Source organism: Loxodonta africana, chromosome 16 (assembly GCF_030014295.1).
Source record: "Loxodonta africana isolate mLoxAfr1 chromosome 16, mLoxAfr1.hap2, whole genome shotgun sequence".
NCBI classification, from domain to species: Eukaryota; Metazoa; Chordata; class Mammalia; order Proboscidea; family Elephantidae; genus Loxodonta; species Loxodonta africana.
Genome location: NC_087357.1, coordinates 85,417,018 through 85,432,656, shown reverse-complemented (window position 1 = coordinate 85,432,656; position 15,639 = coordinate 85,417,018). Strand labels below are relative to the sequence as shown.

At 50.1% G+C, this 15,639-nt stretch overlaps 1 protein-coding gene across 1 annotated transcript; it reads right to left on the bottom strand.

The window, feature by feature from the left end:
- Positions 1-335: 335 nt before the first annotated feature.
- GDF2 (growth differentiation factor 2) lies at positions 336-6,265 on the bottom strand. Its single transcript, XM_003408933.3, has 2 exons — positions 5,920-6,265; positions 336-2,608 (listed from the first exon to the last, which is right to left on the bottom strand). The coding sequence occupies exons 1-2, from the start codon at positions 6,263-6,265 to the stop codon at positions 1,674-1,676; spliced, it is 1,281 nt and encodes a 426-aa protein (XP_003408981.1). The 3' UTR covers positions 336-1,673.
- Positions 6,266-15,639: the final 9,374 nt, after the last annotated feature.

Below are 15,639 nucleotides of genomic sequence, written 5' to 3'. Positions count from 1 at the left end.
CATGTTGCCTAGCATGCACCATGAACTGATAGTTTCTGTAACCCCACTAATTAAACAGTAATGTTCTGTTGTATTTTTGTGTTGAAATTGTTTGCTGGTTCAGTGTAACAATTTAACACAAACTGTTTAAATATATATATGTACAGGGAGCTTCAACCAGCAGAAATGGCCCAGGTCTCTCTAAGCCTCCTCTAGCCAGCAGTCAGAAGGGGCATGGGATGGAGTCTTCACCAGAGTCTTCCTCACTCCATTCCATCTCATGTGTGGCCACAAGAGTCAGAGGAGAGGATGAAACCCAGAGGCAATGGAAGCACTGCCCTCCCTGGTCCCATGGCACAAGCCTAGGACAGGGTCTGGAGCAGATGTTTTGAAGAGTTACTCAAGAAACCCCACAAATGCAGGTAGAAGAGGTTGTAGCCAATAAAGATGAGAGGTCTTTGGAAGCCAGAGAGCCCTCACTCAGGAAGGCTAAACATCTTATCACTTGAGTACATCTCACCAAGGAGTGAAAGTAGTGATATTGCAAATACCAAGAGCAAGATGACTTCCACATGTTTATTCCAACAAATCCCAATCCAGTTCCTATAGCCTCTTTGAGTTGTTGCAGGGGGGAAGCTCAGGGTTCATTTCCTGGCTGAGCTTGTTATGCTGGATAAGGAGCTACAGAGTTGCCCCCTGTAGGCTGCCAATCTCTCAGGATAAGTTGTGCCTCTCCCCTCAAGTCCATGAACAGTGGGTGTCCCCTGGGACGCAGGGGAGCCCCTGTGAGCCGCTGGTCATAAAAGCACAATGCCAGTGGGTCAGCATCACTCCAGCCACAACATATACTATGGCCCTGGACTCTTTCATCCTGCAGTTGGTGTTTGGGGCTATTGATATGAAAAACATTTATAACTACTACCTCAGCATAGGAACCCTGAAGTCAGAATATTCCCTGGTGCGTAAGGATTGGGTCTCAGCCCTACTCTGTCTCAACAGTCCTGCCTCCAAATGCTGAATAGTTCTTTAGCAACAAAGTGGCATGTTGAACTGTGATGGCGCACTTGGGCAGGTCCTGGGCTTTGTAGTCCAGCAGACCTGGGTTGAAATCATGCCACAGACGAACTTAACCTGTCTGAGTCTTGGTTTCTCCACCTGTAAACTGGAGGTTATAATGCCAAACTCACTGGGTTGTGGGAAATACATAAAATGATGTGTGTAGAGCATATATCCATTTCTTTCTCCTTCACTCCCTGAGGTTACTGGATTCTGCCCCATTCCTCCTCAACCACTTTAATTTCCTTAAATCTCTGTGTGTCAGCTGTCATACTCTTCTGGCTTATTTCTGCTAAATTTTCTGCTGACTCTGGATTGTTTTCCCTTGTCCCATTTTCATTATCTCCCCTCCTACCCCAACAAGCCTTCCAGACTTTTCTCTTCTCCTCAAACCCCCACATCCACTTACCATCTCCTTCCCCTGCACTTGCAACCAGTAGCGTGTGCTTTGGATGGGGGCCATGACAAGGAAACCAAACCTCACCTTGAAGATGTGGCACTCCCTTTCCTTCTCCAGGCCGGCATGCAGATTGACCTAGTCCCTATCAGTTTCATTAGAAACCCCCTCCCCTCTCCTGCTTCCCCTCACCCTACCCCAAACAAAACCCTTCCAGAATGTTGTGTGGCATGGGCAGGCACTACCTGCACCCACACTCTGCCACGCTCATCCCTTCATAGTGGTACTTCAGGGTGGGGACCCCCATGTCATCCTTGTAGAGAATGGAGATAGGGCTCAGTTTGGTGGGTACACAGCAGGCCTTACCAACCTTCATGGGGAACTTGAGATGCACCAAAGTCTGCACGATGGCGTGCTTCGTTGGGGTCACATCATCAGCAAGGGGGAAGAAGCACCCGCCTTTACACTCGTATGCGTCATACTCCTTGGGCGCGATGATCCAGCTGTCCCAGCCAATGTCCTCGAAGTTCACTCGCAGTGAGGTCTTCTGACAGTGGTTGCTGGCCCCGGTGCTTCTTTTCCGTCTGGTTAAAGAAGATCCTCTGGCCACGTGGTGGTCCATTTCCTCTGCCTCGTCTCCTTCCAATGGGCTGCTCTTGGACAACTTCTTGAGCACACTCTCCTGCTCATGACTGATCATTTCCCTGAGCTCTAGCCTGGTCTCCTTGGTCCCATTGCTGCGGTCATTGGAGAAGACGACGAAGAAGGGCAGGCTTTTGGAACCTGGAGGGACATTGATGTCCAGCTTGTCACAGCCCTTCCTGTGACTCTCCACAATTACTTCCAGTTTATTTTTGCTCTTGGTGGAGTCTGCCTTGACCCACCGCTTCACTGCACTGGAGACCTCAAAGGTCTCCCAGCCCTCATCTCGAATGTCCTTGGATACAAGGAATGTCTTGGCCCCTGCAGAACAATCCCAGGAATCTGCTCCATCCAGAACATCATAAATGGCCATGCTTCCTTTCAGCTCATGAGCGGAGTCCTTGTGGTTTTGACAAGAGATGTAGAGTCGGAGCTCGGCCCTGGTGATCAGCTCGTGCCTGGGGATGGAGATGTTGAAGAGCAAGATGTGCTTCTGAAAGGGGAAGTCTTCTGTGGTGGTTATAGAGACAGCATCTGAAATGCAAACATATGGTGATGGACATCTCCTGGGAGGGTCCACTGTCATGTCATGACACTAAGCCGAATTTCATGGTTTGCATGAATGGGAAGCCAGCATGACATTTTTTTTTTTTTGTCTTTATTAAATTTCTATTTGGTTTCATTTAAGCCCTAAAGACAGAAGAGTATTTTGAAAAACACATTTAAGGTCTTCCAAGAAAAAGCAGAGGTGGGAGATGCCTTGAGTCGGGGTTGACATTTCCTACTGTTTATGACCATTTACTATGTGCCAGGCGTTACACGTGGAGCTTTGCATAATCCGTTTCACTTTAATCTTCACACTAGCCTTCGAAGGATTTAATCATTACTCCAGTTTTACAGATGGAGAAACTGTGGTTCAGAGCATTTAACAAAGTGCACACATCTAGTTAAGTATCCTCAGTTAAAAGCAAAACAAAACAAAAAAACACACACTATCAGTCCTGGAGGGAAGATTGTGAGTGTGTGATTTAAAGGAGAGATCCTGGGGAAGGTCTTTGAAATTCCAACATTAAGACAAAGCTAAATATTTTAGCACCTAAAACAGTTTGGCAATCATCTGGGACAGTATCTTCCAAGCAAAGCGAAAGTTCATGTTTTTTTAGTGTTTTGAGGGAAAAAAAATACTGACCTCAACTGCTTTGTCATTTCAGGCAAAAATAGAGCTTCTCCTTGGAGAAGTCTGAAACCTTTCTAAGTCTCAGTTTACCTATCTGTATAATGGGCTTATTCTACCTGCCTCACAGGGCTGGTATGAAGCTCCGATAAGACAGCATTTAAGACTTACCAAACACTGTACGTGGCTCACAACAGAGCACAATGGGTAGTTCTGTCTCCTCCCCACCTCCTCTCCAGGCTGACATGTACCCCTACCTCTCCCAAAGCATGTAGCTTTCACTTAGAAGTAGACACACCACTGAGGTCCACACATTGAGCTGTTGGATGTTCGAATAATATGAGTAGGGGGTCTATGAACAGTACGTTAATGACCTGACGTGCCTTTGCTGTGGCAAGCCTTAAAAACGGCTTTGGGATGGCAGTTGGACACATGGAAAACAAGCACCCCGCTCTGAGTGCTCCCCACCCCACCGCCCCCAGAGGCACCCTGGCATCTGTGGAGGGAAGCAGAATATGCACCCACAAGAGTGCTGGCCCAGACTGTGCTGGGGTCTGATCCTGCGCTTGCTGGACTTGCACGTGTGGCCTTGGGACCACTAGGTGGCTCCAAAAGGCTGCACTCACACAATTTTAGGATTTGGGGATTCAGGCCCAGCCAAAGAAGCCTAGCCTTCCCCTAAAGCAGAGGTGACCGTCGTGCACTCTGTGCTGGCAGCATCTGGGGACCTGTCGATTGTTCTTCTTCCAGACAATTAGAAAACCTGGCCCCCTTGGCCTGCATCCTGACCACAGCACCCTTTAAAGGAATCATATGCTCTGAGGGCTGAATATTAATTATTTACATTAAAACTTAATAAGTGCTGCCATGGCACCCAGGTTCCAAGTCCAGGAGGGGTGAGGCCCTGTGCTCCTGACAGCTCAGAGGGAGACTTAGCAGAGGGGGAAGCCTGGGTCAGAATCCAGCCACTTAACCAGTATGTGACCTTAGGTAAGTTACTCCAGCAAATGCAAGCTTCAGAGCCCTCCTTCAGAAAATCATTTTATCCTACCTTTGTGAGTTTTTTTTGTGTGTGTGTGAGGCTAGAAGCCCTGGTGGTGCGGTGGTTAAGAGCTTGACTGCTAACAGAAAAGGTCGGCAGTTTGAATCCACCAGCCATTCCTTGTGGCAGATCTACTCTGTCCTGTAGGTCAGAATCTACTGAACGGCAATGGTTTTTGTGTGTGTGTGCCTGTGTGAGGCTGACTTGAGGTAACAGATACAGGCCTTGTGTGTGTGTCATTTTCTAGTTCTCCTTAATCAGAAAAATTATTTAAAAAATATTTAAGTTCTTCAAAGATTGTCTCAGAAAGGATTTTATCTGAATTTAAAAAACCTTTTAATAAGAGAGAAATAAAGATTCTTCCAAAGTCTGAAACATACCAATTAGTAAAGGGTTAAACAAATTTCTGTTTCTAAGCAGGAATAGGACAGGAAAGGAAGGGGGTGAAAGGGAGGAAAGGGGTGAAAAGGAGGGAAGAAAGAGAAAAGGGAGGGAGAGGGAGGAAGGGAAAGGAAGGAGGAAGGGGGAAGGGGGAAGGGAGGGGAGGGGAGGGAGGGGGAGGGGGAGAAAGGAAGGGAGGGGCGAGGGAGGAGGGGAGGGGGAGATCGAGGAGGGGAGGGGAGAAAGACAAAGGAAGGTGGGGGAGGAAGGGGGAGGGGAGAGGGAGGAGGGGAGGGGAGAAAGAAAAAGGAAGGCGAGAGGAAGGAAGGGAGGGGGAGAAGGAGGAAGGGAGGAGGAGGGGGAGGAAGAGAGGGGGAAAGGGAGGAGGAGAGGGGTAGAAGAGGAGGGGAGGGGGAGAAGGAGGAAGAGAAGGGGAGGGGAGAAAAGGAAGGGAGGGAGAGAGGGAGAAGGGAGAGGGAGGAAGGGAGAGGGACAGGGAGGGAGGGAGAGGAATGAGGAGAGGGGAGAGGGAGGAAGGGAGAGGGAGGAAGGGAGAGGGACAGGGAGGGAGGGAGAGGAGTGAGGGGAGGGGAGAGGGAGGAAGGGAGAGGTTGGAAGGGAGGGGGAGAAAGGAAGGGAAGGGAAGGGAAATGAGAGAAAAGAAAGGGAAAAGGGAGGACGGGAAGGGAGAGGGAGGAGCGGAAGGGGAGAGGGAGGAAGAAAAGGGTAGAGGGAGGAAGAAAAGAGTAGAGGGAGGAAGGGAAGGGGAAAAGGGAGGAGGGGAGCGGGTGAGGGAGGAAGGTGTTTCTATTCACAGTTAGGGAGGGAAGAGGGAAAAGGGAAAAAGGGGAAGGAGGAGGGAGTAAGAGGAGGGAAGAGGGAGGAAGAGGACGGACAGAACCAAAGAAAGGGAGCTGACATTCCCTGAGTACCTACTGTGTTAACCGTGGCACTGGCCCTAGGAAGGAGAATACGCTAGAGCAGTACCATGCAACAGAACTCTCTGCATTGATGGCAATGTACTATAATCTACACTTCCCATACGATAGCCACAAGTCACACAGAACCACTGAGCACTTGGACTATTGCTAGTGCAATGAAGGAACTAAATTCTAAATTTCATTTAACTTTAGTTAGCTTAAATTTGAACCTAAATAGCCTTGTATGGCTAGTGGCCACCATAGTGGATAGTGCCACTGTGGACCCACGAGTCCCTCCCCAGAGCACCCCAGGGTGAGCCGACACTACCTTCTACATTGAAGCTCCGCACGATGTTGGAGGCCGGGGTGGACGACTTGTCACTGATGTACCTGTTGTACAGGTCGATCATGTACTGCGGCGGGTCCCCTCTGGTTTTGTTTTGGGAAGGGACACTGCTCAGGTTGAGGCTGCGCAGGAGATCCACTTTCATGTTCTCCAGGAACATCTTCAGGTCGAAGGCACCCTCGTCCCGGTCCCCTTGGGGCTCCCCTAGCAAGCTGTGGGCATTGCCTCCAGCAGATGCACGTCCCCAGGTCCCCAGTGGCTTTGCTCTCACAGAGCAGGCCAAGAGGGACAGCAGGGGCACGGTTACCCACAGAGCCCCGGGGCACATCTTGGGAAGGCGAAGGCGCTCACCGGGCTAGGGACTGCGGGCTGGGGGCCAGTGGTGGGTTAGCGGGCGCAGGGAGGAGCCCTGGGGGAGTGGCCCTGCATCTTCCTGCTGTTGCAGTGCTCTGGAGGCAGCTGGCCCTAGTTAGTCCCAGGCTCTCATTGCTGTCAGCCCCAGTGTCCTCCACTTGTACTTATCTGCCCCCAATGCCACGCTCGACCCCTTATCTAACGAAGCTCTCCGTTAATGAAGGCTCTGTAAACATCTGACAAACGCGGAAGGCTGGTGGGAAGGACAGTGCATACTGCAAGCATCCACATTCTCCGCGGGGTCATTGCCCCCCAATTAGGATTCATGCTCATTTCCTCGCCAGCTCAATTCACAAGAATCTTGAGATGGGGGTGACATATGCTCCATCTCCTGGGCCATGGAAACTTAAAGAATACAGGGTGCAAACAATACCAAAAAGTCCTTCAGACTAAGAAACCAAAACACCCAGGAGACCTCTGGCACGCTGGGAGAGACAGCATAGGTGTTAGGAAGCGGCCTACTTCTGTGGAACCAGATTCCGTCCCATGAGCTCAGAGGCTCCCTGCCCCAGTTTCTCACTTGTAAGACAAGTTCTTGAGCTTCAGAGACCAGGTGTGGCGGTGAAGGCCTGGGAGCCAGCCTAGACAGGGGTTCAAACCCCTGCACTCTCACTTACTTGCCTAAGTGTGTCCTTCATCAAGCCATGTCATCTCTTCAGGCTTCATTTCCTCACGTGGAAATCGGGGCTCATAATACTTATTTGAGATGATAGGTGTAGGAACTTAAAAAAGTCGATGTGCCTAAAATGCCATGGCGGTTAGCACAGGGGATGCAGTAAGCCACAGCAGGTTGGCTGGCGTGCCCGGCTGCCCCACTCTGCCCCTGGGTCTGACTGAGCTCGGAGCTGTAGGAGGGAGTCGATGCTTCCCAGGTCTGCTCTGTAGGAGCCCCACACACTCTCTGTGGTCTGATGGTGCTGGCCCAAAAGGGTTCAGTGGTGCCAGTGGGGTGGGACCCAGGGAGAAGAGTACACTCTGGGTAGGCGGGGGGGATGGGCAGAGGTGAGTTCAGACTTGCAGCTCTGGGGCTGGTGCATGCCCTGGAGAAGGCCTTGTTCCAGTGGCCCTGGCAGGCTTTCTGGCCCGAGGAGGCTGGAAAACATGGTCCGTGTAGGGGCCACAAGCCCAGGGCAGCAGCACTTAAGGGCAGTAGCACCCATACTCACAATGCCCATTTTCTTCACGCGCACCTTTGACCAAAGTGAAGAATGAGCAAAACGCTGGCGCATTTGGTGGTTTACTCTGGGGAGCATTTGGAAATGAAGCTGTTCCAGGCTGGAGGGGCTCCTGGGGAGAGGGTGCAATGAGCTGATCAGGTTCAGGAAGGTTCAGGAGCAGCTCTGGCAGGCAGGGCTTGTAGTCAGGGACCTTGCACAAGTACCCAGCTTTTTTCCTGCCCCTAGTTGGGGAGGTCACCACCCCTCTGTCAATTTGTTGTACTGTGGTGACTTGTGTGTTGCTGTATTTCAAACACCAGCAGGGTCACCCATGGTGGCCAGGTTTCAGAGGAGCTTTCAGACTAGACAGACTAGGAAGAAAGGCCTGGCAATTTACTTTTGAAAATGAGTCAATGAAAACCTTGTGGATCACAACAGAACACTGACATGCTTGCTTTGGGCATGTCATCAGGAGGGATCAATTAGTGGAGAAGGACATCATGTCCGGTGAAGAAGAGGGCCACTGAGGGTGAGGGAGACCATTGGTGAGACACATTTGCACAGTAGCCACAGTGACATTGTGAGAATGACACAGGACCAAGCAACGTTTCATCCTGTTGTACATAAGGTCACCGTCAGTCGGAGCTGACTCAATGGCAGCTAGCAATTACGGTGGGGGAAGGGCGAGTCCAGAGTCTGGCATGGCAGCCCCAGACAGAACTCGTCCCCATCCTTTGAAGACACTGCCAGGGAAGGATGGGAAGGTGCAGGTAGAAACGCTGCTTGGAGGGGGAGCAGAAGCTGCACTGGGCATTGAGCCACTTAGTGCCAGGACCCCACTGGGCAGCGGAAGGATGAACAGGACTGGGCCTTCCCCGAGCTGAGGCTCCGCCTCAGCAGGGAGCAGGCTGGGAGGAACCAGACGACAAGACAGCATCCATAATGGGCTCCAGTCCCTGGAGGCAGCGGAGAAACCCTCACACCCCAGAGGGTGAGCAAAGGGACAGTGTGGGCGTGGCCTGGATGTGCTCAGGGAGGCTCTACATGATGACAGAACTTGTTTGCTGGTTATAACAGCAGTACATAATTAACATACTCGGCTACTAACCAAAAGGCTGGAGGTTTGAGTCCATCCAGAGGTGCCTCAGAAGAAAGGCCTGGCAATTTGGTTCTGAAAAATCAGCCACTGACAACCCTATGGAACAGTTTTACTCGGACACACATGGGGTCACCATGAGCCAGAATCGACTCAACAGGGAGTTTTACATAGTGTAGTGAATTCTGAAAACACAGCATATTATAGAGAATAAAAATAACCTACAACCCCATCACTCAGCAATACCTGCAGTTAAGATTTCGAGACACGTACACCAAACGTGCACCTCACCGATCCCCTATCAGAAACTCCTGCAGCCAACAGTGTTTTGCATTTCTGGAAGTTTCGGATTTTGGAAATGTAATATGACATATATATTGTAATAGCACAAAGGGGTCAGGGACACCACCCTGTAATCAATCACATCAGTATTTCTGCAGTGAAACAGACAAATAAATATGCAAACGTCCTTTCAGGTCAAGTTTTGCCATGAAAAGAATTAAAAGAAACTTGAGGTTTTCAGGCAGCTTTGAAACTCAGGTAAAGGACTGTGGACTTGTCCTTTCTGTGTTCAGGGCTGGCACATAGGCTGGTTGTGGAGACTGCACGTGTACGCTGCCAGGGACTCCGGGATCAAAGACTCGGGTGTGAATGGTACCCCCGGAGGTGAGCAGGGCAACGTTCCTGGTATTATCAGCTCCACCAGCTCAGCATGTCAGTACATCCACGTCTCTTGTATTATTCTGAGTGGACTGCTTGAGGCTTCCTGGTCTGTATCAACAGGAAGGTTAATCTTTCCCTCTTGCAGCATCCTTTTCCTGGATTTAGTCCAGAGGAGATGGGGTTGGGATGGCATTAGTCCAGTTTTCTAATGTGGGGAGGGGAGGAGGGAGAAAGCAGGCCTCACCTATTATTGCTTCTCAGGGACACCTTGTTTTGCTGTTAGGGACAGGTCCTGCGTATCTAACAGTTGCTTAACCACAGCTGCCGGGAGGCCCTGGGAGGCCCAGGTTTCTGCCTAGGTCTCAATGATGCCCCTGGAACGGACACTGAGGTAAAAGGTGTTTTAGGTAGCCTCTCATTCTCTTGAAGGTACTGCCCCTGCATCAGGTGGCTGGGTCCAGAGAATAGGCCGGTCACGAGCCATCCTTCACAAACCTCCAGCTTCTTACACGAGCCTGTGTCACGAGCCCAGATGCCCACTCTCCAGGGACCTTGTCACCTTTCTGCATCTGAACAGATCTCTCTAACTCCGGCTCTTGGGGAACAAGGTTTGTGGCTTGTCCTGTTCTCCCAGAAGACCCAGGGGTCCTCATACAAAAGGCCCCCTCCCTCTCCAGTCACCGCTTTGCATAGCTGGGGCCTCAGGGAGGGGCAGACTTGGCTGAGCCACAAAAGATCTTAATCAGCCCTCTTCTCCTCCCACTCCAAATTGTGTCCTTTCTAATTCCTCACTTACTTTTTCCAGAGAAGTCCAAAGTTTGAAGACCAAAGACCTGAATTATGGTTTTTTTTTTTTTTTTTTTTTATGCCTAGAAAAGGAAAAACAAAACGAAACAAAACAAAGCCAGTTGCTGTTGAGTTGATTCCAACCCATGGTGATCCCATCCCGTGTGACAAAGTACAACTCTGTGTCCACAGGGTTTTCAACGGTTCATTTTTCAGAAGCAGATCTCCAGGCCTTTCTTCTAAGGCACCTCTGAGTAGACTTGAAGTCCAACCTTTCGGTTAGCAGCCAAACGCGTTAACTGTTTGCCTCACCCAGGGACCCCGGGCCAGCATAAAATATGAGACAATCTAGACCAAAGTGTCTGTAATCTCTGCCTTTGTTTACTTTTGTGGTCATTTGGTGTTACAGGTTTGGTGAACACAGGTTTGATAAATACAGGGTCTGTTTCTTATTTGCTTTTTTGAAGTTGTGTCACTTAGAGTTCCTTTGGCGCAAGTTGTAGAAAAGCAGAATCCAAACAGGCTTAAGCAAAAGAGATGATGACTGACTAATGAAAGCTGAAAGCTTTGGCAAAGGCTTGGGTTTAGCATAGCTTGATCTCGAGTACAACACAGGCACAGTGATTGTCCTTCTCTCTCAGCTCACCTCCCACGGTGCCGTCCCGCTGAGCTCAGAGGGATCAGCGCTAGACCCACTGGGGGCCGTGTGGAGAGAGCATGGGAGACAGGCCTGGGTGAAGCACTTTCCTGAGACCCTGCTTCCATTTGCACATGGGAAGGACTTGGCCCCTGAGCTCGTGGATGTGCCCAGGTGGTCAACACACTCACTAGAGCAGCGTTCCTGAGAGCAGGGTCCCTGGACCAGCAGCAGCAGCCGCTCCTGGGAACTGGGCAGGAATGAAAGTCTCAGCCTGAATCAGGCACTCCGGGTTTTAACAAGCCTTTTAGGTCACTCCGACGCACGCTTAAGTTTGCAGACTTTTTATGACAAAGAAGTAGTGTAAGGCTTCTGGGAGACAGTGTGTGCACATACTATCCAGCACAGGGTTTGACACGTGGTAGAGGCCAAATATATTTTTTTTTTTTTAGAGGCCAAATATGAGGCAGCGGTGGTTCAGTGTGGTCTCCATGGGGGAGACCAGGGCTCAACATGCACAGCCAGCACCTGTCTGTCAGTGGAGACTTACGGGTTGCTACGATGCTCGTCAGGGTTCATTGGAGCTTCCAGACTAAGACAGAGTAGGAAGAAAGGCCTGGAGATCTGCTTCTGAAAATCAGCCAGCGAAAACCCAATTGGGCACAATGGTATGATCTGTGAATGATCACACCACAGGATAAGGCAGCGTTTCATTTGGTTGCTCATGAGGTAACCATGAGTTGGGGGCCAACTCGATTGCAGCTAACAGTAACACATGCCAAATAATTGAATAAATAAATACTTCCACCACCCTGCTCACCTGCCCCACTCATACAGGACTGTGGCAGGGTGTGGAGGAGGAAGGCGGATTAGACATGGGTGAGGAGGGCTTGAGGCAGGGTAAATGGACCAAAGCTTGAATGAACATCACTATTTGGGGGAGTGGGAGAAGGGGAAGAAATCTCAGCAGCATCAGTATGTCAGTAAGGGTTTTTCTGTTTCCAGCTCTCGGTAAATGGAAATGCCTTAAACTCTAAACTCAGTGCTTTGGTGTCCAACTCCCAGCCTGAAATGGCAAGCTAGCTCTGCCCTCTGGGTCTTCCCACTGAGACCACTCCCAGCCCTCCTCGGCGCGTGCTGACATCAAACGTTCTTTACACAAGTCCAACTCTTCTTTCCCTGGCCTAGCTCCAAAGTCAGCTTCTCTGTAGAGCCACCTGTCTTCCTCCTTCCCTGACAGTCCCTCCCCACAAACCTCCAGCCTTCTGTAGGCTCCTCGCCCACAGCTCTGTCTCCATCCTGGCCACAGAAGATGAATTCCCTACAGGCTAAAGCTCTAATGACATATTTTGAGTGACTTAGACAGAGAAACTGCCACTTGTTTATTAGTTTGTTGCACTGGTAGCTTGCATGTTTCTGTGATGCTGGAAGCTATGCCACTGGTACTTCCAATACCAGCAGGGTCACCGGTGGTGGACAGTTCTCAGCAAGGCTTCCAGACTAAGACATACTAGGTAGAAAGACCTGGTAATTTACTTCCAAAAACTAGTCAGTGAAAACCCTATGGATCACAACAGAACACTGTCCAACTCATTTGCCTTAGACATGTCATCAGGAGAGATTAATCGCTGGAGCAGGACATCATGTTTGATAAAATAGAGTGCCAACGAAGGCACGGGAGACTTTGGGTGAGCTGGATTGGCACAATAGCCGCAATGAAGGACTCGAACATGCTGGCAACTGTGAGGAGATACAAGACCAGGCAACATTTTGTTCTACTGTATATAAGGTCTCCACGAGTTGGAGTCGACTCTAGACATAGAAATTGGAATCAACTCGACAGCAGCTATCTATTTATCTCTCTCTAGACATAGACAGGAAACCCTGGTGGCGTACTGGTTAAGAGCTATGGCTGCTAACCAAAAGGTAGGCAGTTCAAATCTACCAGGCGCTCCTTGGAAACCCTATGGGGCAGTTCTACTCTGTCGAATAAGGTCGCCATGCGTCAGAATCAACTTGACAGCAACGGGTTTGATTATTTTGGGTTTTAGACACAGAGAAGGAGCCCTGGCAGTGCAATGGTTAAATGCTGGGCTCCTACCCAAAACATTGGAACACACCCACAGGCTCCATGGAAGAAAAGACCTGGTGATCTGTTGTGTTACATGAAAGTTACAGCCTAGGAAACCACATGGGGCAGTTCTACTCTGTCCTATTGGGTCACTATGAGTTGGAACCGACTTGATAGTGCACATCAACAGACACAGAGAGGCACCTATTGGGACACATCAGAAAGCCACCTGATGCTACCAGGACTCAGTTTCCCCATTTGTTAAGCGAAAGAGTTGCATCAAAAGCTTTCCAAAGCTTTGTTCCATCCTTAAAGTTTCTAGCTGTCTAGTTACACTGTTTGTATTTATGACACAGACTAATCTCTAAAAGGCCCTGGCCCTTCAGAGGATGTATGACTTCAGGAATAAGGCTCAGTGGCACACCACCACCACACTGTCCCCTCCAGACACACATACCCATTTGGGTACCTCAGGACTCCATGCAGATCTAAGCTGTGCATTGGAGCCTCCTGTTCTTGAGACAATGTCATGCTGATCTTTCGGTTTTAGAGGAGAAAAATTTGTTTCACACATTCAGCCCGTAAACGTTCATCTTCCTCTTACGCCTCGTTTTACTGCAGGTCATTCAGTGTTATTGAGACAATCCTAATAGTGTGGCCAAGAAGCTGGGGTAGACGGATGCTTAGGCCTTGAACTAGACAGCCTTGGACATTTCTGACATTGCCTGTGGTCCTGGGTAAGGTGTTAGCCATGCTACCTGCCCTTCCTGAGCCTATTTTCTTGTAAGCACCAATTGGGCAGTAAGTTGCCAGGTTGCTCTGAGATGCTGTATCTAAACAATAAGAGTCGTGATAGATGCTAGTACCTTTCACCACTGAGTGGGGCCCAGGCTACCCATACACCACATTCCACATCCCAATGTCAGCAGGGCGTACCCAGGAATGAAGGCCACCACTTGGCCCCTTCCACTACCAGCATAGGCCCTTGGCGAGACCCAGAGGAGGGTTCTTTTAGCCTACACGCCCACCCTAGTAACCCAGAAATGAAGACTTATAGGAGCTCTAGGCATTCAGGGTGACTCAGAAGGTCGTCCAGAAACTTCAAATGCCAGGAAGAACGGGATAGAACTACTACAGGAGGCCCATCGTATTCAAGCCAGAAAGGATGATAAAAAACTGAGGGAGGGGGAAGGGAAAATAAGGATCTAATATTGGGAAGAAAGAGATCTGGAGCCTTAGAAAGGCCCAATATTTATATCTATTTTACTGTTTATTTATACCCTGTCTTGTTCCAAAAAGGCTTAAACATGGCACAGCAAACGCTAAGCTTGCAGACCAATTTGAGACACCCCAGCAACTCAGAGTAATGTGAAAAGAACCATTTAGTCTCATAGTCTCATGTACAGTTCCTGTGAGAACAAGGTAGTGTGTGTGTGTGTGTGTGTGTGTGTGTAAGGACCCCCCCACTCCGCCTTACCGGATCTGTGGACAGACTTGTCCATAGGAAGGGCCACGTGACCATCAGGCAGGGTCCCAAGGGCAGCTGCTCATACACGTGTCCCAGGACCATCAGGGACAGTACTGTGGAGACACTGGGCTCCACCCAGATGTCTTCAGACACCTCACTACTGGTTCTGGGCACTCCTTCCCCATTTTTGGTTGCTTTGCTCCCAAAGGCTGGTGCTGCAGCCTTCTTCAGAGGCTCCCCTGGGCTCCCAGTGCCACCACGGCTGCCTTTACAGGGGGCAGAGTGACTGGGAGCTCACACCCTGCCCACTCGGGGGCAGCCTGAAGCCAGTGAGGAGACCCTGGGGTGTGAGTGTCCAGAGCTCCCTGCAGGGCCAAGAGGAGGCTGAGAATCTTGGCTTCTCGCCCTCCTGCTGGCCAAAGAAGGATGCCTCATGCATCTTCTCTCCTTCTACTTTCTGCCCTCAGAGAACCTGCTCACAACCTTCTCAGTCTCCTCTGCGTAAGACTGGGGACCATGTCCTTCTCTTGGGTCACAGCTAGTAGGACTGTGTTATACCCCCACCCCAAACTGGACCCATATTCTCTCAGAAATGTCAGTCAACTAGCTTCAGACACTACAACTGTGAGGAAATGTAAACTCTGTAATAATTGAGCCGTGGTGGTTCAGTTGTAAAATTCTCGTCTTCCATGCGGAAACCCGGGTTCAATTCCTAGCCAAAGCACCTCGAATAGCTACCACCCATCTATCAGTGGAGGAATATGTGTTGCTATGGTGCTGAACATGTTTTAGCTGAGCCTCCATACTAAGACAAAGAAGAAAAGCCTGGTGATCTACTTCTAAAAATCAGCCAGTGAGAACCCTAAGATCCACAGGGTTGCCATGAGTTGGCGGACAACTAGATGGCAGCCAACAACAACATTCTGGGCCTGGGGCTGTTGAGGACGAAGCAGGGGGGCCATTGTACAAACGGACGACCGTATGGCTCCTTCAGTCCTCTCAAGCCCCTCAGCCTAATTGCTTATGTTGAATCTTCTCCGGCTTGAAAGCTCACATAAAGATCTCTGACTCCAAATGTCTCAGACACCTTGCAGTGGATGTCCTCTCTGAAGTCTGGGACGGGAGGGAAACCCTTGAGGCCACTCTGCCCACCTGGAGTTGTGTCCTGCCTTGATGCCCGCCAAGAGTGGGCACTGGAGGCACAGAGCGGATGGGGTAGGACCCTGGAAGGAGCAGCTGAGTTTCTGGAGCTTGGGGCAGGGACAAAAGAGTGTGGAGATGGCCTGTGGGGACCCTGAGAGGGGGCTGTGCCTCCAAGGCATCATCCTTACAGACTGGGATTGATCAGTATTTCAAAATGGGTAACATCTGGCTTATCAAGATACCACTGTACCTTTTTGATTTATTGGA

Coding starts and splice junctions, on each gene's coding strand:
- GDF2 (XM_003408933.3), bottom strand. CDS start 6,265: ATGTGCCCCGGGGCTCTGTGGGTAACCGTGCCCCTGCTGTCCCTCTTG. Junction 2,609..5,919: donor GCGGAGCTTCAATGTAGAAG/GTAGTGTCGGCT, acceptor TTTGCATTTCAG/ATGCTGTCTCTATAACCACC.